Below are 25,585 nucleotides of genomic sequence, written 5' to 3'. Positions count from 1 at the left end.
TTGCCTGCTGTCTCTGTGCCTGCAGGATGATCAGTGGTCTTTGCAACCCATTTTGGCTTCTATGAAGCTGGCCAAACCACTGTATTATTTCATTCCTGTAAGCTTATCTAAGATAAAATGAGCTTAATAACTATTCTTCAGTGACAAAGTTACAGTGCTGTGCTCCAGGAGAGCCTGGTTTTCCTGTGGGGACAACTGTGCGTATCCCCAGCAAAATGGTGACAGGGTCCAGAAAGCCTTACTCTCTGCACATACTTCCTTTGGATCTGTGGAGAGGAATGCAGGATGGGTTTGGGACTGTCCTTTGGAACCTACCACAAAGGATAGGCATAGTCAGCATGGTCCCAGATGCTTGCTTCAAAATAACTTGTACAGAAACTGTAAGCCAAAGGTTATTCCTGAACCAGTACTGAAAAAAAGAGAGCTGCAGCTTGGCATGGGCAGTGCTTTGTGCACCAGACTACATATTTTTCACTGTCTCAAAAAGCCTCCTACAGTTCCAAGTCATGCTGTTAGCAAGAGGAAAGAAATGTAAATTCTGCCTTATGGTTCTTTAAGCTAGGGTAGCACTCTTGACTTGTGGTCAGACATAGCTGGAAATTATTTGTCAGACAGAAGAATTGTTTAAACAAGGTCAAAGAAAGTGCATGGCATTTATAACAACTTAAAGAGCAGCCTACTTGTGTAATTTTTGCAGCAGATCATGTTCTTCTGTCGATGAAGGCAAAGCAATTAGTTATTCATAACTACTTTCAATATATCTTGTGAATTTTAAATTTTGGCTCAGTTTTGCACAGAAGGGCAGAGCACCATTAAATGATGATGTGAGCTTGTTGCTTGTTTTGACAGAAAAGTGCTTTTCCTAGTCCCTGAGTTCAGCTAGTCTTGATTCCATGGCTAAGGTCAGTTGGCCTTAAGTGGATAGGGAAGGTATGGATCAGGTCAGACAGGCTGAATTTCAGCAGTGCTAAAAGAACTTAATTTGAGAGGTGCAGTTGGTAGCATCTGCCTGTATTTTGGCCAAGGACTGGGACTGACTCCATCTTACAAGGAACTTAACTGACCCCCATGAGGTGAGAATCTGACAGAAACTGATGGCAAAGAGAAGTAGACAGCTTTGGGAAAGGTTTGCTGTACCCTCTGTTAGGGGCAGAGGGGCAGTTAACAACTGGGCATACTCACTAGCTTGGTCTCAGTATTTTGCCTTTGTAAAACAGTGATTCTTAACTTAAAATGCAGGTCATTTGAGGAAATATATAGTTGTTATTATGTTAGTGAGAGTTGCCCGAGATCCTTAAATGCTAAAAATCAGTGCAAGTAACTTGGATAATACATGTGTTTTGTGTATCTGTGTATAGCAAGGAATATATACACAACTTTACACATTCATGTGAAATTGCTTATTCTTTTTTTATTATGAGTTTGTTTCAAAATTACCTAATATTTAATTTCAGAATGTTTTTTGTCTCAAAAAAAACCCAAACTGAAGTTTCATGTTGCTGATGACAAACAAAATTACATAACTAAAAAGTTCTTTAACAGAAAGACCTAGGATAAGAAAGGGGCACCCAAATCCTTACAGTAGTAAAAATATCTTGAGTCTAAGCTGAGAATTTATTTTTGTCTTTCTTGCACCTAATATATGTGAGCTTCCCATACTTAATTCACAATCCTGCAAATGATGGGTTTTTTTGGTCCTTATTTACTTTTGCCTCTGCTTTTTCTGAAGCAGAGAAGTTCACTGTCTCAAAGGTCTGTTAAAAGCCTGATCCTCTCTAATCATCAGGAAACACCTACCATCTCGTGGTGAGAGGTGATACTACAGCCCTCGCACGTCTCCCTTCAAAATGCAGCAGAGCTGAGGGCAGGTGAGCTCATCTCTAACTGCAGAGACCCACCAGGGATATCCAGGAGCAAGGAGGATGATGAAGGTGTGAAGGTGGAGTTCTAGAGATCTTGGATTTGGTCACAGTCCCCAGTTTGGAAAACATCACACAGGCTTTCCCTTGGCACAGATGTGTGATATTTCCTGGGATTTATCTCCCTAGGTAGGCAGGGAGATAAAACTTGGTACTGTGTGCAGATTGTGGCACAGCTGCCTGAGGGTGGGGGTGTGCAGACAGGGCCAGCAGAGGCACAGGTTTGTGCTCTTAGCTATTGCAATGCAAATGAAGGAGTGATCCTGACTACTTCAAGAAACCTAGAGTGTCATGTCACTGATTTAAGAAAGAAGGGGTGAGTATGTTTGAAGGGTTATATGGCCTATAATTGGTTTTCAAAAGGTCTAGTGACTTCTTGGTATCTTCTTTGTCCTTTGGCCCTCATATCTAGTCTGTATCTTGTTTGCTCTTATGCTTCTCTTAAATATTTTGCTTTAAAAAGCAGGCATTGCAACAAAAAAATAGAATACTTGTTAGTTCTTGAAGCAGCTGTAGCATTTTAAGCTTTTCAATCTGTAAGCCCATTTAAAAACACCTTACTTTTTGTTTCCTATGATTTGCAACTGAAAGCTGGAAGATCTGAATGATCACTGAGGCTAAATAGTGACATGTCAAGGAAGAGTTATGGAAGGCCACTGATTAACTCATAGCTAAGCTAAAGCTGAGCCAGCTGGGCTGTCAACTGAAATTTTAATGTTGGTGTACCAAGAGGTGGTGACTTATGTCTTTCTTGAGTCTAAAGTTTTACAAAGAAGCTAGGGGAATGATTTCCATCAGAAAATGCTGTAATGCACAAACAGCTCCACTAAAACTACAGAAAACACTTCAGTCTTTTGAGAGCATATGAAGTCCTTAAGCACAAAATGTCTGCTGAACAGTCCAGTGTGCTAGAGGCTTTACCCCTGTGGCCTGTAGTACTGTATAAACTAGTGCAAACTGTGTTATTCTGGTACAACAACAATATAAAAAAACTAGCCAAGAGTAACTTCCATGAGCAGGTTCCTTAATGGACACTGTGTTTATTTATGTCAAGTCTAGGGATTTCCATTATTGATGGAAATTTTATAATTGGAACTGTGCATAAAATACCAGGCCAAATAAATGTGACCATGTATGTTTTCACCTTGGCTTTGGACCATGGCTTGCTATCCTGAGAGACACAGGTTACAGGCTTGGCATCAAGGACAGGAGAGGTAGGTAAAATTTCTTAGGGGTAACAGGGTCCTCCTCGATGAAAGGCCTTATGGCCAAGAAGAGCTGCTATATTTACTTCAGCTGAAATTGGCTGCATCTGTTTTGACAAAGCATTTCTATTTTTCCAGCAAGCAAAATTCTGCTGGAACATGAGAAGTCTCTGCTGACAGGATTACACATAGTCCCAGCAATGCCTGAGTGCGCATCAAATTTAGAAGAAAAAGCCTGAATTAGGACTGGGACTGTGGAAATAAGGGAACACTTTGTTATCTGCTGTCAGGACTGCCATTGGTAAATGGTGCTAAAAATAGCAGTCACAAGAAATCAGCAGGATCAGAAGACAGTCTATGAACAAAGCAACAGCACTGTAGCACAAAGCTGCTGAAGCTGTAACTCAACTGACTCATTGTCAATGCTGCATCAGGTTTGGGAGCTGAAATAGGGACTTCCCTGCAAATTTCATGAACTGCCTATGACTCAGCCTAAAATCACATTAATCAAACAGCTGTTCTGCTTCAGTAAGGAACTGGTGCATAATTCAAACCACTGTAGTTCCTCTGGATTGTTTCTTCCCAAAAGTAGAAGAGCCCTGAGCAAGAAGTAGTAAAGTAGTAAAACTTTCTGTTCTGCGGTTCTAGAAACATTTCCACTAACTGCTCTTCCTTTCAGCATCATATTTTTTATTGCAACGTTTCAGCATATTTTCTGTCTTTGCTGTTTGACCTGAACTTTCAAATCTGCTTTGAGGTTGCAGTCTCATACTGACAATACTGAGTGTATTTCACGTATTTATGTCAGTCTGGTTTTATTAAAGTGATCTACTCTTTCAACTAGAGTGCCTGGAAAAATAGCTTCAAAGAAAAACTAAGTGGTAACTCAGGCTCAGGACCTTTTATTTGTTCTCTTTTTAAGTAGTGCTGTGGAATTATGTGGAACAGTTGAATAGCAGGCTTTTTGCTAGCACCTGACTACACATAATAGTTGTCAGTCCTCTCTCACAACCATGCGTGATTCTGAGGTACCTTTCCCCAGGCAATCTGCTTTGCTGCTCTTTTATCTCAGTACCTTATTTCTGCAGTTGTCCTCAAAAGAAGTGTTATCATACCTTTCTGTGAATTAATCATTCAAACCTTATATAGCTAAGCTGAGGTGCCCATTAAAGCAGCAGTCCCACAACTATCAGCAGAACTCTAGCAAGATGATTGAGATGGGGCTTTTGTGTTGGTTAATTGTGGGATAGAAGACTGCATATTATCTAGCTAAGATACTCTAGAGGTCTTTGTGCAAGTGGCTGAATTCCATTCTAAATTCTCTATAGCCACATACACTGCTTTTTGCAAGGTACAGAAATACTGAATGCCTTTAATAGAGTAGGAGATGGTGATTTAAGTTTGTGGGCCTTTTATGTTGCACTCTTTATTTTTGTGCTCATCTTTTACCCATCCAGCATATTAACAGAGGGAACCTGAAGTAGAGCTTCTCTGAGTAGATTGTTGTTACACATCATGAGCTGTAAAACTGCAAGGGACTTTGTTTGCCTTCCTGTTTACCTTACCAGTACTGCCAAAATCACTCTTAGTGGGGCCTGCAAGGGAACAGGAGGATGGAAGCACAGCCTTGGGCGGTGGTTTTAAAGATTGGGTTGGATATAAGAGTTGGGTATAAGATTTCCAGGTTTTCAGAAACACAAAGGTCCTGGGGTAGCCAGTGATCCAGTGTGAGCTTTGAAACTATGTTTGGGTCTGGTCACAGAAGTGACCACAGTCATCGTGGGCCACTGGAGAGCCTGGAGAGTTGAGCACAGGGAAATATAATGAGGTTCAACAAGGGCCAGTGCAGGGTCCTGCACCTGGGGAGCAATAATCCCAAGTACCAGCACAGGCTGAGTGCTGATCCACTAGAGAGCAGCTTGGCACAGAAGGACCTGGGAGCGCTGGTGGGTGAAAGCTGACACGAGCTGGCCCCCTTGCAGCCGAGAGGGCCAATGGTACCCTGGGGTGATATTGGGAAGAGTGTGGCCAGCAGGCTCAGGGGGGTGATCCTGCCCCTCTGCTCCACCCTACAGAGGCCACATCTGGAGTGCTGTGTCCAGTTCTGGGCTCCTCAGTACAAGAAAGACAAGGAGCTCCTGGAGAGGGTCCAGCAGAGGCAACAAAAACAATTTGGGGTCTGGAATATCTCTTATGAGGAGAGACTGTGGGAGCTTAGTCTGGAGAAGGGAAGGCTGAGAGGGGATCCCATTAATGCACAGAAGTATCTCAAAGGTGAGTTCTAGAGGAAGTCGCTATAGAGTGTGACACGGCACAAAGCACCCAGACTCCTTGAGAAGGGTGTATGAGAGAGCTTTATTACAGCAACATGTTGCTTTTATAGTTTTTCAAGATATTTACATTTACCTAACAGAAACATACACTGCCCATTGGTAATGAAAAAGAAACAAAGTTCCTAATAGGTAACCAGGGAGCCACGTCATTTTGTGAGCCAGCTAACATCCATATATTTTAAGTTTCCCTCTTCTATCAAGTTTCCATAGTGACAGCCTTGATGTGTTCCTTGAGAAAGATACGGGGCTTTCCTTATCTCCAGGAAGCCTTCACTGGCTCACAAGAACAACATGAAACGTCTTTCCCACAAGAGGATGGTGTCAAATTCTTTTCAGTGATGCCCAGTGACAGGGTGAGGAGCAATGGCCACAAACTAAACCCCAGGAATGTAAGGGAGAACTTCTTTACATAGAGGGTGGCAGAGCACCGGGAACAGGCTGCCCAGGGAGGTTGTGGAGCCTCCCTTTCTGGAGACCTTCAAAACCCATCCGGGCGCATTTTTGTGTCACCTGCTCGAGGTGACCCTGCCTTCGCAGGGGGCTTGGACTCGGTCACCAGAGGGTTGCAAAGGACCTAACAATTCTGTGACTCGGTGTGAGACGTGTCTCGTGAAGAGACGGGGCTGCGCTGTACCACGGGGCGTTCAGAGGAAGCACAACACACACAGGGAGCGAGCGGTTCCCCGGGAAGGGAGCGCACTTTACCCCACAAGGCACTTTTGGCCGCGCCGCCATAGCGCCCGCCTCAGCCCAGCCCCGCCGGCCGCAGCGGGAGGCGCCTGCGCGCGCCGGGCACGCGGTGACGTCACGGCGGCGAGGGGCGGGCGGGGCGGGAGCGGCGGCGATGGCGGCGGCGGGGCCGGGCGGGCGCGTCCCGCGGGGCTGCGGGCGCTGCTGATGGCCGGGTGCGCTCTGCAGGTGAGACACGGAGCGGAGAGCGCAGGGACATGCCCCTGCCCGCCCTGTGCGGGACCGCTCCCGGCGGGGCTGTGGGCAGCCGGCACTGCCTCGGTCCGCTGGAAAGCTGAGGTGGCCGAGGTTGCTTGGTGCTGTGTTCTTCTGGTGCTCGGGAGTGTTGGGGTTATAGCAGGGGACGAGGGGACACCGCCAGTGTTTTGTACTTTAATTGCCTGCAGATATTCAGAAAGTGGATAAATCTCTTTGCAGAAGCCTTGTTCGCAGCAAAATCTGGCTTTGGTTGTAAGGACTGGCCGGAGTTACCCTCAGGAAGGTAACTCGTGAAGGACACATTTTCCCTGTGTCACACTGGGAAGCATAACAGCTGCTTATTATTATTATTTTTGGTCTCTATGGTTTCCTGTTTGTCTGTGGAGGATATTTCCAGCCCCTTGGAATGTGTGAGGTAGCAGGGCAGCCGGGGAACCCTGACGTGCCGTGTTGCAGATTCGGTGTGACTCGTACCCCGGCGGTGGCTCCTCTGGCAGGAGGATACCGGAGAGCTCTGCAGTTACCTGCATGTCCTGCTTTTGGCAAACTGAACCTGAATCGCAGCTTGCCTTCATTACTGCGACCTTGTCAATAAAATAGTAATAGGCAAACAGGAAAACCCCTAACTCATGACTTTGTCACAGTGCCACCTCCTCTGCCAAGATCCTGTGCCAGGATCCTCTCCTGGCAGGATCTAGATTGCTGCTGCACACACAGGAAGTTCGGATAGCAGGCTGCTGGGTTCTAGGTTTCATTTTCGTGGGGTCTGCTGTTGGGTTGTACAGCCATAAAGGTAAAATTGCTGTTTGATCTGGTCTTTATTTTCTCCTTTTAAAAATGAAATCGATAAAATTTGCCTGCACAGGCAAAAGTGAATTTATGGTAGTATCCCTTGAGAAGGTCAAAGGGCAAAATAGTTGTGCAGTGTTGGTACCTTATGTTCTCTGAATTGTATTCTAGATACTGGTCTCAAGTGGGTGAGTTAATACCCATGTGGTCCAAATCTCCAACAAGATAAGTCAGGTGTTGCAAAATGGACCAGTCTGTTGTTTAATCATTGTGGAAGATTAACCCCTGTGGAACAAGCCACAGACCTTGGAGTTTTGGTTTTGTGTTGTTTTGGAGTTTTTTTTCTGTGGTTTCATTTTTGGGGTGGTTTTGTTGTTGTTGTTGTTGTTTGGTTGTTTTTCTTTTTTTCTTCTTCATAACATTGCTTGCTGTTGTGACACAATAATGTGGCTAGAGCCCTCACCTTTGACTTTTTTTCCTTGTCATCACCACACAGCTTACATGCTATCTTGTTTCTCCAGAATATGCCAGAAATAATACTTAATAGTTTCAACTGGGCCCTGAATTTTGGACACTTTGTTAAAGGGTTTGCTAAAGAAGATGCAGTGTAGCTGAGTATGCTCACAAACTTAATTTCTTATTAATGTTGTGCATTTAATTATAGTTTTACAAACTCCTGTTATTACTTGTGGAGTTCTGGGATTGTATGTGTTGGAGGAAGAAATAGAAAATACTGTTTCTCTTCTTTGTCTTTGCCTAGTGTTTCTTAACTGTGTAAGATAAAGGTGGAAAAGGCAAGGTCACCTGCTAAGGCTTGTCTGCCATGGGAAATCTGGGGATAGCACACTGCTGCTGACATTGTTTACCAGTGGGGCATCTCACTGCTTTAAGCAAGCCTTTTAATTTCATATTTCAAAACTCCAGCAGATTTACTGGAAAGATGTTTGCATCATTTCTTCTGCTGTTTGTAGTTGTACCTTGGAGGGTTTCACTTCATGTTGTGTCATCTTGTTGATCTTTAATTAAATTTTTTGGTTTTGTTTTTTTCTGAAGGTATCACTCCTTTGGTGTTGCCTGATCAGTGAGTTCTTTAGATACACTCCAGCAGTGGCCATACAGAACTGACAGACTTCAGCTGGAGGAGGGAAGATGACATCCTTAGGTGCACCACAGGAGGAAATGCGTAAACTGACCTTGGATACACCACAGAAGGAAATACGTGAACTGTCCTTGGACACAGCACAGAAGACAATCAGTAATCCGGTACCTCCCGTGTCATTTCAGCAGTGTCTCCCTTGGGAAATGGGCTTTGCTGTTGGGTGGCAGCAGTACTGTTTTGCACAGTGAGGGATGCTATCAGAGCTCTGCATCACTCAGGTGTTCGAGGGAGGGTGTCACAGGTGACACCAAGAGCTGATGGCGCTTAGAAATTGTGCTGTAACCAAATGAACAGGACTTTCAGAAGAGGACAGATGTTCTGTCAGCCTTGGAGGATAATCCTGTTTCATGTACAGCTTACATAGATGTCTGGCATTTTTGCAGAATATGCCGGAAAGTGACAGTATGATAAGATGTGCTTTCACTCCTAATTCTCTGTAAATAGGGGTGGTGCTTGGCAGCTCTCATGTTTATTTTGTGGTGCCTGTAACTTCAGTCTGAACTACTAAACTTGGAATCTTTTTTCACAGTTCATATCTTAATTCATAATAAATAATATTTTCTGTGGAAAACTTGAGCTGACATGATTCAGCAATTGCAAAGACTGGATTTGACAGAATTTTGTTTGCCTAGCTCAGAGTCTGAAAACTTTCTCTGAAAAGTTCTAGCATTCTCATGGTCTGTGACAGCAGCCTGACTTTGGCTTACCCTGAAGGGATGACCTGAAGCTGTGTTTTCTGTTGTGTCTTAAAAAAAAAAAAGGTTATTCATTTGAACCTGCAGGAAGTAGTATTTTTACCATTCTGTGCTAGACTCCTTTAAAAATACAAAAATCTGTAAGGTATTTATGGGGAATGTGCAGTAGCACAGACCTGCACACTTCCTTATCTATTGCAGCTTTGCACTGTCCCACTCTTGGGCCCTCAGTGGATCTGATTGTTCATTCCCAGTGTATGGCCACTGCTTGCAAAGTGAACAGAGTTAGGGATGAGGGGGGAACAGTTTCAACCTCCTTCACAAGACCCCAGCTGAAAGAGGAAGGAAAACTGTATGATTAACTAGAAGGTGGAAGGACTGAAGTGCAGGAGGAAAGGGAGGATGAAAGTTGGTAGATGGAGATCTTGGTGGGAGAGGAGGTGTGAAGAGAAGGATTAGGAGATGTTTAGAACAAATGAGTACTATCAGAGAGAGACTTAAGAGTCCAGCAAAATTGGGTGGCTGCAAGGGAACCAACCAGTTAGATGGGTGAAAAGACCTAGCAGGAGAATTCAACTAGAGCTTAGGGGACAAGAGTCTGTTGTAGGAAAAAGAATGAGTATGTGGGATTGGAATATGGAGGCAGAGCTGGGAAAGATTGTGCCAATGACTTTGGGGCAGCTTCCAGATAAGGCAGTGAGCAACCTGCTCTGTCTGACCTTGCTTTGAGCAAGACATTTTGTTAGAGACTAGAGGTATCCTCCAGCCTCAGCCCTTCTGTAGCAGGGCAGGCAATGAAAATGTCATTGTTTCAGTACATTGTTCCATTAGCAGCAAAACTTCATAACTTTATCACAGGTTTGAGTCTGAGATGTATTTCTTCTTTACTGTACTGTTCTCAAGCATGCAGAAAATCTGCTTTGCTCCTTTATGCCCTTTAGTCCACCCATCTGACAAGAAATGATGTCATGTCCCATCTGGTGGGGCAGCTGTCTGATATCCAGCATGCTGGATAAAAGCTTTTATCCTAGTCCTTTCCTCTGTAAGACCATAATTCTCCTCTTGTTTTATGAAAACTGGCATTTTCTTTTAGGAAGAAGATCATCTTCAAGACTTCTCAAACTCAGTTGACATTGACCAGTTGGCTTTAGAGCTAAGTTTTGGAGGTCTGGAAAAAAGGCAGGATGGTAGATCATGTCTTGTGCCAAGCACTACTGTTAATCAATGAGGAAAAAGTAATAGAAGAGCATTTGGAGACATGAGGAAATTACAGGCACATTCTGTGATGACAAAAGTCCCATTAAGTCTGTAGTATTGCACCCAGAAAATGTTCTATTATGGTCTTGTCGGTTCCACATCTGAGCTTCTGAAGAGTTACGGGCCACCTTTTATTTTAAATAAATGCATCCTTTTGAATATAAAGAAGTGCTTTTGCCACAGTTCCTTTTGAGGAGTATAGAACTTTGTTTCACTAAAATGATCAAGTCCTAGTGTCCCTTACCTGTGTTTGCTTCTTTGGTTTGTCTTTGGAGACTGAACCAGTAACTTACTACTTTATTGCAGTAGAGCTACTGCCCCTCAGGAGCAGAGTGTAAAAATGAGAAAAATCAAGATACACTTTTTCTTTTTTATTATTATTGTTTGAATAAAATTTATCTTCTGGTATGCAGCTTGTATTTTAAGGAACCAAGCCACTACTAGTAAGCAAAAGGATTTCACTTTTCTTTCACTTTTAACACTTAATTTCACCTTTTGGTCCTCTTCTGCTGCACCTGCTAAAGCCAATAAACATGATGAGACTTAAGAGAACCTGCCAATTTGCTTAAGAAGCAAGTTCTTTTTTTTTTTTTCCTGATGCAGAAGATGACTCTGAATTAGGTTTTATGCAGTGGGTGGGTAGCTGAGAGGGAAAGTGGAGAATGGGCAGAAGAGGATGTGTATCTACTGGCAGAAATTATCAACACTCTGGATTTAGACAATTTCTGTTGTCATTCCTTTTTCCTCCCAGATTAACAAAAATATGTGTCACCAAGCACATATCCTTATCGTATCTGCTGTTTCATGCCATGATCTATGTATTTTAAAAATAAAAATCTCAACTTGTTGGTTTATGGTCTAATATTCCATTCAAGAGTAGTAATTCCAATGTGTTTGTTATTTTTGTTGTTAAATTACTGGAACTCATTTGTAATTTATGTTTCATTCCAGGAGTATCCTAAAATCTTCTAAAATACAAAAATCAACCTTGGCAAAATTTCCCTTTGGTTAACCAGAGCAAATGCAACATTTTCTACCATTTACTTCCCTTTTCAATCTGAAGCACATCACACGTGATGAGATGTAGACTTTCTGCTTTGCTTTTGGGCCAGGCACCTGGGACCTTCCACAGTTTAATGTTAAGGTGCTTCCCATCCCTTCCTGAAGTGCTGGATGATCAGGGTAGGGCTTGTGTGAGCACGTCTGAGTCTTTGCCAGTGAGCTGTGCCAGGGTGTTTGGGGCTTTTTATCCTCAATGACATATCTCTCCCTGTGGCTTAATAACTCTCCAAGTGCTGCCATTTCTGTTCAGTGTAACATCCATTTGTTACTTTCTCCAGCTATTGATAAGGAAGAAAGATAGTGAGGCTTTGAGCCAGACTGCATACTGTAGGCACCAAAAAATTCAAGACTCCTGAACAGGGCTGTTTTAGTGCACTTTGCAGTTCTTAGCTCATTAGGATGAAGTATTTTGTTGTGTTTGTGTAGGTTTTACTAAGAAGATGCTCTGTGACATAGTCTCTTCCTATCATTGTTTTCCCTAATGGAGCAAGAACAAGCAAAAGGGCAGCTCCTGTAGTCTGGGGTCAGGGGAGCTGTGGAAGTTGCCTTCTGGCACCAGCAAGGGGCTGCTAATGGTCAGCCCTTGGGAATGACCTAATTTGAAGTGAATCCTCTTCATGCTCTGTGAATAGTGAGGCAATAAAATATTATGACTCTTTATTTGAGAGCTAAGAATGGAGGATGGAAATTTTAGTTTTATCTGAAAATCTTGGTTTTCATAAGGGAAAATATGCCAGTTTTTTTCCTTCCTGTTGTGGATTCTTTAATATTAAAAGCTAGTTGTGTTTCTTCTAATGTTGTACAGCATCATATAATTAAGAACTAGAATACTAATTTTTAAACTGTTTTGGGGTTTCTTGCCTCCATCACAAAATGGTATTGGAATTTTTTTTTGTTGTTCTTCCCTCTTCTAGATCATTCCATATGTTGGGACAATACATGGTGGCCTTGTTCCTGGAGAGCTGATTGTGATACATGGGACTGTTCCTGATGATGCAGACAGGTAGAGACTATGTTGTCATGTTTTGCAGTGTCACCATGTGAACAAGAATGTAAAGGGCGAAATCTTTCCTGGGGTCCTTCTTAGGATAGCACACAAAGGCTTGATCTAAATCCTTGTGATAACATGAGATTGAATGCAGGCTTAAAGGGTAACCTGACAGTAACAAAATTGGTAACTGAATGTGTTGTGTGTAGGAATCAAGTTAAACTGGGATAAGGAGGTATGGACTAGTGCTTGTGCCCAGTAAGGGGGTTCTGTTCCCTGACCTTATCCAAGGTTCATTTGATACATATTCTGCTGAAGGTGATGGGAGGGACAGTGGTGAACACAGTAAGTGAGGAGTTTACATGATATGGATGATGACCATTAAATAATTTAAACATTTATATTCACTGCAATAGATCATGGCAGAACCTTTCACATCAGTTTAGGAAGAGAGGAGGACAAATGTTTCTTTGGGGATTTTTTCTTATCCAATGACATTCATTGTGTCTGCCTGTTCTGAGGCTCCACAGTAAAACACAAATGTACTGAAGCTTTAGGTGAGTTCTTGAGAGACTGAGCTGAATGTGGTTTGTGTTATTTTTGTGATTAGGTTCCAGGTGGATTTACAGTGTGGCAGCAGCATAAAGCCTCGAGCTGATGTGGCATTCCATTTCAACCCCCGCTTCAAAAGGTCTGGCTGCATTGTTTGCAACACACTGGAGAGGGAGAAGTGGGGCTGGGAGGAGATCACTTATGAGATGCCCTTTGGAAAAGGAAAGTCATTTGAGATTGTCATCATGATTTTAAAGGATAAATTCCAGGTGAGTCTGGGTTGTTTCTTCATCTGCAGCCATTTTCAGGCCAATAAAGTAGAGGTATTTTGTATAATTGAAATAAATATTGGAGGTCTAGGTGTCTCTGTTACCTAAAAGTTTAGTTTAACCTCTGTTACAGAAAAGTTTAGAGCTTTTCTTTAAAGAGGTGCTAAATAAATCAGACCTTTAATTTTGTATTTCTTCCCTCCACATTGGATGAGTAGGCGAGGAACTCCCTGCCATAACTAATGGCTACTCCACCCTTCCCTCTGTATGTGCAAAGGGCTAATCTTGGAATAAACCTGTTCTGTGGCTAATGTAGGACAGTCCTCTTGGAGGGAACGTTTGAGGTGTATTTGTCTTGCTCTGTTTAGACTGCAATAATAGATTCTATTACATTGATAATACCACATTGGTAAATGACCAGGTGTTAGAAACAAAGGTGTGAAGTGCAAATTTTAGTGTAGGTAAATGAACCTCCCTCATAGTGATGGAAAGAGAGACTGAATCCTGGATGAGCTGAACTTAGTCGATCTGATACTTCTAGGACACTCCTGGGAGTGTTTTGTACCAAATTGTTTCTGTACCAAACCAGTGTAAACCAGAGATGTGTGCATACAGTTTGATACATGGCTGGTGTAATGTATTTTTCATACAGTTTTTCTGTTTGGTTTTCTGTCTCTTTAGGTGACTGTAAACAAAAAGCACTTGCTGCTCTACAACCACAGAATTAGCCTTGAAAAAATAGATACTCTTGGAATATATGGCAAAGTGCAGATTAAAACCATTGAGTTTGTTTCTAAGGTAAGTTGTATAGATAGCTGACTTGTTTGATTCATTTCCTCTGTCCTGCTAAACTGCATAGTGGGATTTAGGGTGAAGAGGAAGGAGAAGCAGCTGCACAGTCCAGCATTAGTGAGGAGATTTTGGTTTCCCCACATTTCAGCATGTGACTGTCAGGAGGATTTGTGTCTTCCTGTTTTAGTCTTGCAGTAAAGGGCAAGAATGTGACAAAAGTTTACAGCTTACCAAGTTAACAGGACAGATGGTATAAGAATTTATTGGATACTTAGTCTGTGAGTGGATTGGACTTTTCAAATATTGCAAGGGCTTCAGAATGAACTCTTGAGTATTCAGTGCTTCTAAGGGACAAGTGTAGCCATGGCTGTAACTTGGCTGTTTGGCTTTGAAATGTCAAGATCAGCCACAGTTGGAACTCCTTGTGCACATAGCCTTGTTTTTTCTGCTTAACTGACTGATTTGTTGACTGGAGTCAGAAGTGTACATTTATGGGGATGAGAAGAGGTATTCTTTCTCAGACTTTGTAGTGGACCAAACTGCTCTGAATTCGAAGTGAAGACTGTGCTGAGCCTCCTCTCTGCTGCTGATGGTAAACTAACAGGGAGTTTTTACCTGTGGAGAAGGAGAGATCCTTTTGTTCTGAAGGAGTTAGATTTTTAGAACAGAAACTGAAGGTGATACATTCCAGATAGTTAAGGAAGGTGAATGCCTTTTCCTTTTTCTGCCACTCACTAAAGTAGCCTACCCACTCCTGTGAGATACTCTGGGTCTCTTTGGCACTAACTTCACTACGTTGTGGGTGAAGCTTTTGGCTCTTGCTGCCAAATACCAGGTCTAACTCAGGTCAGCAGACTAGTAATTGTTTTGGTATGCAGCGAAGCTGAGCATAATGAAGTCTAAGCTTTAAACATAGGTCTGCTATGTTTAAAGATCATTTGCAAAGCTGGTAAATAGATCTTCATGGGTCCCATCACTTGGCCTTGGGCATGTTACCAGAATAATATTCCTGCAAAAGCTGTCTGCGTCCTAATCTTGGAGGACTGACTCCAAGAAGAGCTTGAGGGCAAGCAGGTGCTGTAGCTTGGTTTCTGACCCAAACACAAAACATACACTTAGTTTAATCTGTGCCTGCTGATGCTGTATGCTTTGTGGAAGAAAGGAGTGGAGAAAGGTGATTCTTTCCTTTTAGTCTTTGCTTCTAATATACTTCTCTGAGGAGGAAGTTGTAGGTTTGTATTGAAATAAACAACCTGAAGACACAATCTACTAGGGCTAATCTGGAACTGTCTCTGCTATGGCCATGTTGCTCATTTGCCCTTCATGAGAAGGGACAGTGATGTAGAGGGGCTGCTTAGAATCCCAAGAACCCTGCTGTATGGACTTGCCACACTGGTATTTCTGCCCCGGTGAGGAAAACTCTGTGGGTACCCTGAGATGCTGAGGGTTTGACAGTGCTCTGACTGTTAAGTAAAGATTCAAATTGTAATGAGGTGATCTTCAGAAACCTTGATTTGGCTTCAGCAGTTGATCTTCAGAACTTTCTGTAGTTTGTAGGGGTTTGGCTATCTTTTTCATTAACATAGCCCTAGATTTCCATCTTAACAGTTCACCATTCAAAGCATGATGATCCTTACATTGTTCTAAACCAACTTTATGCTAAGTTATATGATGTTAGCAATGACACCTAAATATCTCTCTTTCTGCAGTCTTTACAAGGCTCTCAGCCATCGTCTCTAGGAGTAACAAAGATAAGCACAGCAAATGTACGTATGTTGTAAAAGGTTGAATTAATCTCCCTGTTGTCTGATAAGCTAGATAATGTTCTTTTCTTCTCTTGTAGGGGGAAATGCCAAATGGTTCACAATTGGTAAGTGTTTCCTGTAGATTCCTGGCAAATGTAGAATAAAAAACAATCAAAAATACTTCAGTTATTTGTGAAAAGACATGCACAAAAGACAAGAAGAAAGGAATTGAAAGTCAACTGGAGAAAGATCATCAGTGAGGTTTTGTAGAGGGTTATCCTCTTCTCTGCTGCAAGTACAAATGAGGCTATTGTTAAATAATTCAGAAAACCCAAAATATAAACACAGCATCCACAACCATAAACAAATTAAAATGAAGTATCTGAAGTTTTAAAGGACCAAGTATTTTTTTTTCAAATAGGCATACTTTGTTTTCTCTGCCTTAGGGAATACCTGCAAAGCAGAAGTATTCTGCAATCATATTATATTAACATGTGTGGAACCTGTCTGCCACATCTTCCTCTTGCTGACAGATCTCTGTGTGCACTTCAGGCAGCTGGATGCAAGCGTTTCACCTTAGGGGTGGAACTTGTACCCACCTAACATGGAGTATAGATAGAATGAGTGCTCATCTTTTTACAAACGCCTGTGCAGGTGGACTGTATCCACACTGGAGCAAGGAGCACACTCAAACTGAAAAGGGGTTGAAGCCAGAAATATATACAGATAGAATTTGTGGAGAAAGTGAAGTTGCAGTGAGTGCCATAATTTTAGATGCTTTGTCACTTGACAGCCTGCTTTCTCCAATCTTTTTTCAAAACCAAGTAACACACAATATTGTAATTTGCAAGTGGTGGACTTCAACCAAAATAATAATAATAATAATAATAATAATAATAATAATAATAATAATAATAATAATAAAGTGAAGTGCTTCTCCATTCCCTTCTTTTCCCTGGTAAAAATAACTGCTAACACAATGAAACAGAAAAGACAAATAAAATACTTTCACCACCTATCATTGTGAGCTGCTGCCAGGAGAACAGAACACTTAGTGACTCTACTTCTAGTACTTATGTGACCATGGGACAGGAACACACCTTAGCATGTGTTACTCTTTAAAGCAAAACTGATATTTCCAGAGATGAGAAGTCAGGTATAAGTCTGAATAATTATGTGATATGAATTTATACTGTTACAGGGAGTTTCGTGTTTACTTTTTTCTTTTTTTTTTCTTTCCCCTTCTTCCCCTCCTTCCTCAATTAGTGGTGGCAGGCGTAAATAATGTTTGTTTTGAACCCAAGGTAGTAGTCTGAATTAAAACCCAATACATTGATGTATTTATCTCTGTAACTTTTCTGCGGTACTGTTATGATCCTGCAATATGCTATAGGAATAACTTTAGCTGTAAAAGTGCAGATTTGCAATCGTAGGCCAAAATTTCATCATGCCATAGTAAAGCTGAGCTTGTATAAAAAAAAGCAAAAGAAGTAAGTCACAGTCAAGATTTTTACTGGGGGTGTCCTTCCAGGGTGTTCCTTACATTGGGAAACTCGATACTGCACTTCGTCCAGGATGCACAATTGCCATTAAAGGAGAAGTGAATAAAAACTCAAAGAGGTATGTGTTTCTGATGTTTTTTTTTTCTGTTATTTAACTGAGGTGCTCTTGAGAATGAGTAGGCCTTTCCATTGCCTTTGTATATCCTTACTTGCAATTTAGCATCTGGAATCACCTGAAACTACAGTGCAGTTTCCTCAGGAACTAGCAGGATTACCGCTTTAGAGAGGACTTAAAAGAGCAGCTCCATTGTGAAAAGTGAAGGTAAAACCTGAGTGTCTTACCTACTAAACCTGTGTCATTCACAAATTTGTGTGTTTGTTCAGGGCTTCTCATTGTGCAGGAAGTGTGAGCAGATGTACTGTACAGAGACAGCTTTTATTCTAAAGAGATCCAAGAGTAAGGATCTGGCAGAAATAGGTGAAACATAAGTGAGGCGAGTTGCTGGTGTGCTCAAATGCTGCATGTTACAATATTTCTCTGACAAACCTGCATGAAGGTGCCTAACTGACAATAACTGAGTGATGAAAGTGATTAACTGAGTGATGAGGGTGAATACCTGAGTGATTAAAAAGGATGGAGCACCACTCCAAAAAGGAAAGGCTGAGACAATTTGGATTGTTCAGCCTGGGAAAAAAAATGCTTCAAGAAGAGCTAATTGTGGCTTTCCAGTACATGAAAGGTGCCTATAAGAAACATGGAGAGAGACTATTTAGAAGAGCAATGTAGTGACAGAAAAAGGGGAATGACTTCCAACTGAAAGAAAGTAGGTTTAGGTTAGATATGAGGAAGAAATTCATTACTGTGGGTAGTGAGGGTACTGAGACGTTGGAACGGTTCCCAGAGAAATTGTGGATGCCCCATGTTTGGCAGCGTTCAAGGCCAGGTTGAATGGAGCCCTAAGTAACCAGGTCTGGTGAAAAGTGTCCCTGCTCGTGGCAGGGAGGTGGAACAAGATGAGCTTTAAGGTCCCTCCCAACCCAGGGCATTCTGTGATTCCATGAAAGCTGATAGGGGAGTATGAGCAATAATTTTGATAGCAAACTAGGAATAAAGGGTTGCAAAGAACACATTTTCCAAACATTAAATAAAGCTCAGGGAGTAGGGGAGCATAACACAGTCAAAATGGAGCTGAGCAAGAGTCTGTGCTTCAGCATGCCCTTTACTTGAAGGCTAGTTTTGGCTCTGCAAAAACATGTCTAAAAATGAAGCAATTAATGAGAAATTAAAATTATGAGAAGCATGTTTTCACATTGTGTGTATGTATTGCACTCCCCCTTCCTCAGGGCACTTTTCTTCCCTGCAGTTGAACAGCATTCAGAGTTCATACTGGAATCCAAGGTCTGGAATCCTTATCCACAAAGTTTGGATGGATTTCAGATTGAATAGGATAATTAATACTTAGAGAATAGCATTTCTTTTCCTTCTTTTAGATTGAAAAGTTTATTGGCACTTTTCAATTGCTGAATGTGCTCAGATAGGTGTAAGCATGAAGAGGCTTTTGGCTGTTAAAGCATGCAGGTTGTCTGCTGTTTATGTTTTTAAACCTATATATTTATACAGAGTTTGTAAGTTATTTCATATCTTTTGCTTAGTTCACACAGCTTTAGATGTTTCTTTTTCTTGGTGAAAAAGAGAACTTCACAGCTTGGAAGTGTTGCAGTATTTCCTATCTGGACTGAATAATTCTCAAAAGAAGGCAACAGTCTGACAGCTGGAGCTAATTTGGGTGGGGAGGAAATTTTTTTTTTCTTCAAACGCAGTAAGGTCTTTGCCACAGGTTGAAGCATTTATTTGTATTTGAATGACTGTTCTCTCTGATCACCCTTTTCCAGAGCTCCCCTTTAGGAACCCTGTTAAGTGGGCACGTCTGAGATGGCAGAGTATTCACTCAGCCTGGGCAGAGCTTTGCTGCCTACAAAATAATGTTTTTGTATGCATGGCATCCCAGCAGTCTTAAATGTATGGAGAGAATTCCTAAACTTTTCCTTAGAGTCCATCCAGTTTGTTGGCAAAAAGAATGTGATGTCTTTAGGTAAAACAAAGGTTCCCACTCTCCATTGCCTGAGTGAAAGAGGTGGGGAAGCAGGCAGCTCTGTGTGTTCCTGTGAGAATGCTGCTTCCTACTGCAGTAGGGGAGCTGCTCTTGGCTCAATAGCTTCTTGCTGAGACATGTACAGAAAGCTGTGAGTGATGTAGTGGATCTAGCAGGGTCATGTCCTACATTTGCTGCCTCCAGCAAAGGTTTCTGTGTAAAGGAGACGAGTGCATGCTGGCTGGCTGCCTGCTTGCTTCTTTAGGTGAATCACAGCCCTGGCTCCCAAACAGCCTAAGTATTGTCTAAGGACTTGGTAAATGGCATTGGCTGCTGTTGTCATGTCTGTAAACCCTTGGTGTAGTAAACTTAAAAAAATATCTTACAGCTTTGCAGTCAATCTGAGACCAAGTGACTCAAAGGACATTGCTTTACATCTGAATCCCCGAATGAAAAATAAAGTTTTTGTAAGGAATTCCTACCTTCATGACAGCTGGGGAGAAGAAGAAAAGGAAGTTGCTAACTTCCCTTTCAGTCCAGGGATGTACTTTGAGGTAAGATTAATTGAAACAGCATCAAACTGAAAAAATCTGCCAAGCGGATTAACATTAGTGCTTAAATGTCCTATTACTAATACAGATTTAAGTAAAACTGCTATTCCTGCATTTCATGTCTTGAAAATACTTAGGATTAAATGAGACCATAGACAGCAGAGATTTGTCTTTATTTAGTAACAGTTTTCTTTTAAGTAGTAGCAAAAATTCAACCTGTGCTAAGAGCAAATTTAAATTAAATTGAGTTGGGACTTGATGATTCTTATGGGTCCCTTGCAATTTAAGTTATTCTATGATTCTGTGAATTTTATTGATGCCCTGCTTTTGTTTTTAAATGTTGCTTTTGCATGAAACATTCTCTGTAACAGAAACATGTCTAGCCCAAATCTTTGCTAGGTCATCAGATTTTACCTGAGCTTAAATCTTAACTGTTTCTCTTCTTGCTTTCCAGCTGATTATTTTCTGTGATGCCTACCAGTTCAAAGTTGCTGTCAATGGTGTTCACACTCTGGAGTACAAGCATCGTTTTAAACAACTTGAAAAGATCAACATAGTGGAAGTTGTGGGAGATGTTCACTTGTTGGATGTGAAGAGCTGGTAGTTCTTTTCACTCAGTACTAAAATAATTTAACCTCTTCTAATGACAGTGCCTCCTTGTCAAGTACAAACAGGTGCTGACTCATGCTGAGCCTGCCTTTAATCTATCTAGGCTTTGCATTTGCCACTGAGTTAGGCAAGTACCAGAAATGCTAACTGCAAATTTAAATCTTTGTCTAGTCTCCAGTTTCCTGGCAAGCTGTTAGTGTTTGCTCAGATGAATCTCCTGCATTACTGAACCTAGCAATATGAAAATGCTGCATCATACATTTGCACTCTGTATGTTATGTTTAACTACCATTTAGCATTCCTTGACACCATACATTCAATATTGTAAAGCAGAAAGGAGACTGAAATGGAATCCAAAGATAGTTATCCACCTCAAAAGGGATGTTTGTAATTTATTTAATGTAGAACTGTGGATTATAATTTTATATATCTTAATTTATGTTAGACCAATAACCTTCACAGTGATGCTGGATTAAGCAAACAGTTGACCCCTTATTTCTGGCAAAAGGGAGGAAGTTTGATCTTACCTCTTAGCCTGCTGCTGCAATAGCATCTTCTCTGACATCTATGGTTATGTCACCTCCTGCTTACAAGGGCCCAAGATTTCTAGCTTTTAGTTTTCCAAAGTGAAACACAGGAAAGGGATTTAGCTGGTTTCAATTACATGAACTTTGCAAAGCTTGTTTGATCTGAAGTGGCTTCTAACTAGGTAAGAATCCTTGGGGTCTGAAGTAAGATGTTTGTGGGTTTCATTTTTAGAATATGTCTGAATCCAGACAGTCCAGGTAGTTTCAGCTGAGATGGCACTTGACTACTCAGCAGTGGACTAGAAAATGAATCCTTTTTCAGTCTGATATTAAAATACTATCTCTGTGAAATAAACTGTTCCTATTCAGTTTTCCATATAAATGTCAGTCTTTTTATATCCTTTTTAAAAATAAGTTGCTGTTGGTTGTTAATACATGCCTGAAGGATGTCCCTGTATGTCTTAAGACTGCTAATACTGAAGCAATTTCAAGAATAAGATGTACACTAAAAGACTTTAAATGAGCAAATTTAAATGTATAAAAAGCATCAATAAAAACATATGTGAACTCTGCTTTTCTCCAAGTGTAGCTAAGTAGCTATGATCCCTTTTTGGTTTATTATCTTGTTCTTGTCTTACCAATATCTCTAAGTTGGCAAAGTGACCCTGACCGGAGAACCATTTCCACATCAAGGAATTAGTAATGCACAGAGCAGTTACCCTCAGCAGGTGCTGGGGTGGCCTTCAGGAAAGTGTGCTGCTGTGCTGTACAGATCCCTTGGCTGCAGGATAAACCCAATGGACCAGGGGCACTGCTAGGCAGCTCTTCATGGCAGTAACACCACTTGTGTGTCCTTGCCTTTAGCTAAGAGTTCAGCAGATGTTCTCAGGGGAATGTCCTTTTTGTTTGACAGCAGACACAAGTAACAGTTTTAAGAAAATCCTGTAAGAGCTTGATGTGGTAATCTTTCCACATATGGGATCTACATGGCATGCTGCACCCTGGACAAAGGCTCATTCCCAGCACCCAATGGGATGTAACATTATCCTCTGTATAGTGTCAGTTCTACCCTGTGGCATTTTAAACCCTATTTTACAGAGTCTGAGTGTCTTTCTTAGTACCAGTTTAATGAACCAGCACCTCATGGTGCAAAACAAGTAGTAATTTTTTGGGTAAATCCATTATCATAGCAAGCAATTTATTCTTGAACTTCAGCTAATCAGTAGCAGTGCTTAAAGACTGTAAAACAGATTTAGTTTCTACATGAATCATAGTTTCTTGGAACTTCTTTTTCAGTATCTTCAGTGCGGAGACTTTTTACTTCCCTACAGCTGACAGAAAAAAAACCAGATTTTCAGGATTGCAGTGCATTGGTCCAGTGAGGACCATGCTTGGAGCACGACAGCCACTCCACTGGGACAGTAACTGTATGGCCTGAGCACAGTGGAATTCAGAGTCTCACATCTTGTCATTCAGGATTTGTTTATAGCCTGTGCCAGTTCCCACTGTTAAGAAAAGAGCAGTTAAGGAAAAGTCATAAGAAAAGTCCCCAGTCCATCCAGAAATTATAAAGCCAGATTCTTAAAATATTTTATTTAAAAGTTAAAATCTTGTCTCTGATAAAAACTGTCATGACTGTTTGCCTATAACACCTGAATGTGTAAAGCTAACACAATTCAGACAAAATTTGAAAATGAAGGGCTTAAACTTAGAAGTAGCTTTGGAGTGGTTCTCCCAAAATGACTTCCAGTTGTTGAATTGTCTTCTGACATTGCTGTTCAACTTCTTCACATTCATCTAGAAAAAGAAATTGAGCAGGAATTAAGTAGGACAGTGATTACAAGGCTACCTGAGGAATGCTTCAAGGAAGGTTTCACCATCAAGGTTAGAACTATCCTCAAACACCATATATGAAATTATTCAGAAATATTTTGTCACTGAACTATGCACACTTTTTCTATTAACAGTGATCTAAAACGTGCACATGGGGAGATGTGCAAAGGCTACAACACTGAAGAAGCCACCATAATTTAACTGAACTTCATGAGTGTGTTTGACATAATCCATTTTAGTTTGCATTTTGCACAGTATAAGCTACCATATACAAATTCGTAAGTTTTATAGCAGTTATTACAATGAGCCTTTCTGAATGTTTGAAATGAGTCACCCTTCCCTAACACCAGTTTAGAGCATTACCTTCCATAAGCTCAGCTAAGAATGGAATAGATTCTGGTAGCAGGACCAGGTAGTTCTCCTTCAGTTTTTGTGCAACTTCTATCAAAGCAAGCAGGGCAGCAAATCGGACCTAAACCAAAACAAGTACGTAAGGAAACAAACATTACAGTACAGTTCCCTGTTCTCCCCCACCCCTACCTTCCTTCCATTCACTGTAAGGTTATAATCTTTCATAACTGAAGGGAGCTAGTTTTAAGGTAATTTAAATACTAACATCTGGGTTAACATAATGGCAAATAAAAAACAGGTTGTAAGAAGCAGTAATGTTGCTGGAAGTTATTTGGTGATATGGACTTTTAACTTCCTGTCACAATGCCACTTCCAGTCTATCAGGGCTTAGCTCAGCACTGTGAAAAAGCAAGTACACTCCCTTGCTATCTGTAACCTGTCAATAGGAGAGTCTTAACAAAACTATAAACAGGTCTGAAAGCTGATAACTGTCTTCCCATTACCCCTCTAAAGTGCCCCTGTCTTTGTACACAAACAATTATCTCTTATTCCAACAGATTCCAAATCTTCAAAAAGCCCAAACCCCACAGTATGAAAGACATGGAATATTAATTGCTTACAGCAAGAGCAGAAGAGCAAGGTGCACCCATCTCCACAACTTGGGAGTACTGTGGTACAGCACCAGTACTTTACTTTAGGCTACTATTTCAGCAATGACTTGGTTAATTCACTTCTGATTTTGGGAGTACTGTTCCCACTTTCTAGCATGACAAAGAAAAGCAGTTCAAATTCTGATGGCTCCCAACCTTAGGAGAACTGTGCCTTGTCTTCAGCAGAATCTGGTAGTTCAGTGGTTTCCAAAGAGAATCATCTGCCATTGCCACTGAAAACTGAGCTATGCAGGGTATCAGGTGTGCTGTCACTCTTTCCTGGAACTTCTCATCTCCTCCAAGCACATTTTCTAGCTGTGGAAGTAAAACACATCCAGGCTCAGATAAACCCAGCCAAAAACATTTCTAGCTTTGGCTTTAGGTACTCAAGAATTAAGTCAAAGCTCATCAGTGGGAGTGCACTGGTCTGCAAGAGCTCAATAAACATTCATTAACCTTACAGAATGAAGACATTTAAAAAAAGGATACAAAACGTCAGTAATTCAGAGCCTTAGGCAATGAAATCAATACTGTCTATGGCCCAAAAATGATGAACTAATCTCTCCCTTTTTGGTAAGAGGGAGGACTGACACCTGTTTTTTTGGTTTTTTTTTTTTGGGGTTTTTTTTTTTTTTTTTTTTTTTTTTTTTTTTTTTTTTTTTGTAAACTGAAAAAATCAGCTATGAATTGTTTCTATGTATTTGTCAATACCTGATCAACCAGAGGCTGCATCAAGGTTTCTGCTCTTTCTTTACTCAAGAACTTCTGGGTGTCAAACAGGAAAAGCTTGTGCAGACAGTCCATGGTGAACTGCAACAGTAGACAGCTCTTTTCTGTGTTATTGTCTGAGTCAAAGAAAGCTTCATCTACACACGAGCCAAGGAGAAGAAAAAAGTATCATCAATGATAGGAACACACAAAACTTCCCACAAAACTGCAGGACAGAAACATTGCTAGTCTGTCAATGTAGCTGAGGGATGTACTACACAGCAATTATGTACTCAAAACTCAGAACAATAAAGTGGATGTGATACATTATCTGCCTTTGAGCTACTGCCTCAGCAAGTCTGCTACTGATGGAAATAAAAGAGAATAGCCACTGGCTACAGGAGAAGTGCTTGGCCATACCTGTGGATATGGAGCATTTCTTCAGGTCATTACAACTGGGATGGGCAAAATTTCCCACAGAAAATAGTAACACCTATTTTCGCCCAAGAAAGCAGAGGAGTCTAGATACACCGGGCAGCATATAAGAGAAGTTAATGAATAAAAAAGAAAAAAAGTAAAAAGAGAAACCCTCTTTCTACACAATTTCATACTCAGGGAACTCACTGGGGCTGACACAGCAAATTTTCATGTGATCTCAACATTGTAATAGCAGCCCCATGCCCATGGATGAAAATTCCATCAGATAAAGATATCTTATTTACTAGGGGAAGAAAAAAGAGAGAAATTAATTATGTGTGCTGTGAAATAAATCCCGTAAGACTTAAATGTCTACAATTAAAATTAGCCTCTCAGCAATCAAGACTCTCTGTAGCCAGTAACTGACAACTTACCAGTTTTAGAAATGTTGACCTGGTTCAGTGTCTCAGCAAATGGCTTCACTAAATGACCAGCGAAGAGGGTGAAGAGCCCCTTGAGCTTGTCTGCAATGCAGTCTGCTATTCGGTGGAATGTCAGCAGCCTGTCTCTTAGGGTAGCCTCTGTTTTGGACCAATCAAAGAGCTGGAAGTGAAAGGCAGATTAGCTGTTT

The 25,585-nt window shown here is 41.2% G+C and overlaps 3 protein-coding genes across 6 annotated transcripts in view; 2 read left to right on the top strand and 1 right to left on the bottom strand.

The window, feature by feature from the left end:
- The window catches only part of EDARADD (EDAR associated via death domain), a 28,513-nt gene extending 24,544 nt beyond the window's left edge, over window positions 1–3,969 (top strand). Inside the window, exons 8-10 of one of the 3 annotated variants that reach the window (XR_010358896.1) lie at window positions 1,787–1,868; window positions 2,974–3,133; window positions 3,263–3,969. The gene's annotated coding sequence lies outside the window, so the exon portion shown is untranslated. Of the gene's footprint in view, window positions 1–1,786; window positions 2,049–2,973; window positions 3,134–3,262 lie in introns of all 3 variants that reach the window. The other 2 variants (XR_010358895.1, XR_010358897.1) reach the window with 2 other exon arrangements.
- A 2,299-nt stretch (window positions 3,970–6,268) lies between these two features.
- On the top strand, window positions 6,269–21,567 carry LGALS8 (galectin 8). Of its 2 annotated transcripts, XM_064413785.1 has the most exons (10): window positions 6,269–6,375; window positions 8,248–8,457; window positions 12,282–12,370; window positions 12,966–13,176; window positions 13,858–13,974; window positions 15,678–15,734; window positions 15,812–15,838; window positions 17,245–17,333; window positions 19,697–19,862; window positions 20,314–21,567. In XM_064413785.1, exons 2-10 carry the CDS (start codon window positions 8,344–8,346, stop codon window positions 20,461–20,463), a joined length of 1,020 nt encoding a protein of 339 aa, XP_064269855.1. In that variant the 5' UTR covers window positions 6,269–6,375; window positions 8,248–8,343; the 3' UTR covers window positions 20,464–21,567. The 2 variants fall into 2 exon arrangements, with proteins under 2 accessions (XP_064269855.1, XP_064269856.1); XM_064413786.1 differs by lacking the exon at window positions 15,678–15,734.
- A 1,006-nt stretch (window positions 21,568–22,573) lies between these two features.
- Window positions 22,574–25,585, bottom strand: part of HEATR1 (HEAT repeat containing 1) — a 34,875-nt gene continuing 31,863 nt past the window's right edge. The window contains exons 41-45 of the mRNA XM_064413784.1: window positions 25,389–25,557; window positions 24,541–24,695; window positions 23,986–24,144; window positions 23,192–23,300; window positions 22,574–22,792 (exon numbers count right to left, since the gene is read on the bottom strand). Coding sequence (XP_064269854.1) covers window positions 22,704–22,792; window positions 23,192–23,300; window positions 23,986–24,144; window positions 24,541–24,695; window positions 25,389–25,557 — 681 coding nt within the window. The 3' untranslated portion in view covers window positions 22,574–22,703. The remainder of the gene's footprint in view (window positions 22,793–23,191; window positions 23,301–23,985; window positions 24,145–24,540; window positions 24,696–25,388; window positions 25,558–25,585) is intronic.

Source organism: Passer domesticus, chromosome 3 (genome assembly GCF_036417665.1).
Source record: "Passer domesticus isolate bPasDom1 chromosome 3, bPasDom1.hap1, whole genome shotgun sequence".
In the NCBI taxonomy this organism is placed as follows: Eukaryota; Metazoa; Chordata; class Aves; order Passeriformes; family Passeridae; genus Passer; species Passer domesticus.
Note: the sequence above shows the minus strand (reverse complement) of the source record. Positions and strands in the feature narration are given on the sequence as shown.

Excerpts from the sequence above, each read along its gene's own strand:
- LGALS8 (XM_064413785.1), top strand. The coding sequence starts at position 8,344 with ATGACATCCTTAGGTGCACCACAGGAGGAAATGCGTAAACTGACCTTG. Across the intron at positions 12,371-12,965 it reads GTTCCTGATGATGCAGACAG|GTTCCAGGTGGATTTACAGT; the intron begins GTAGAGACTATG and ends TTTTGTGATTAG. Across the intron at positions 19,863-20,313 it reads GTCCAGGGATGTACTTTGAG|CTGATTATTTTCTGTGATGC; the intron begins GTAAGATTAATT and ends CTTGCTTTCCAG.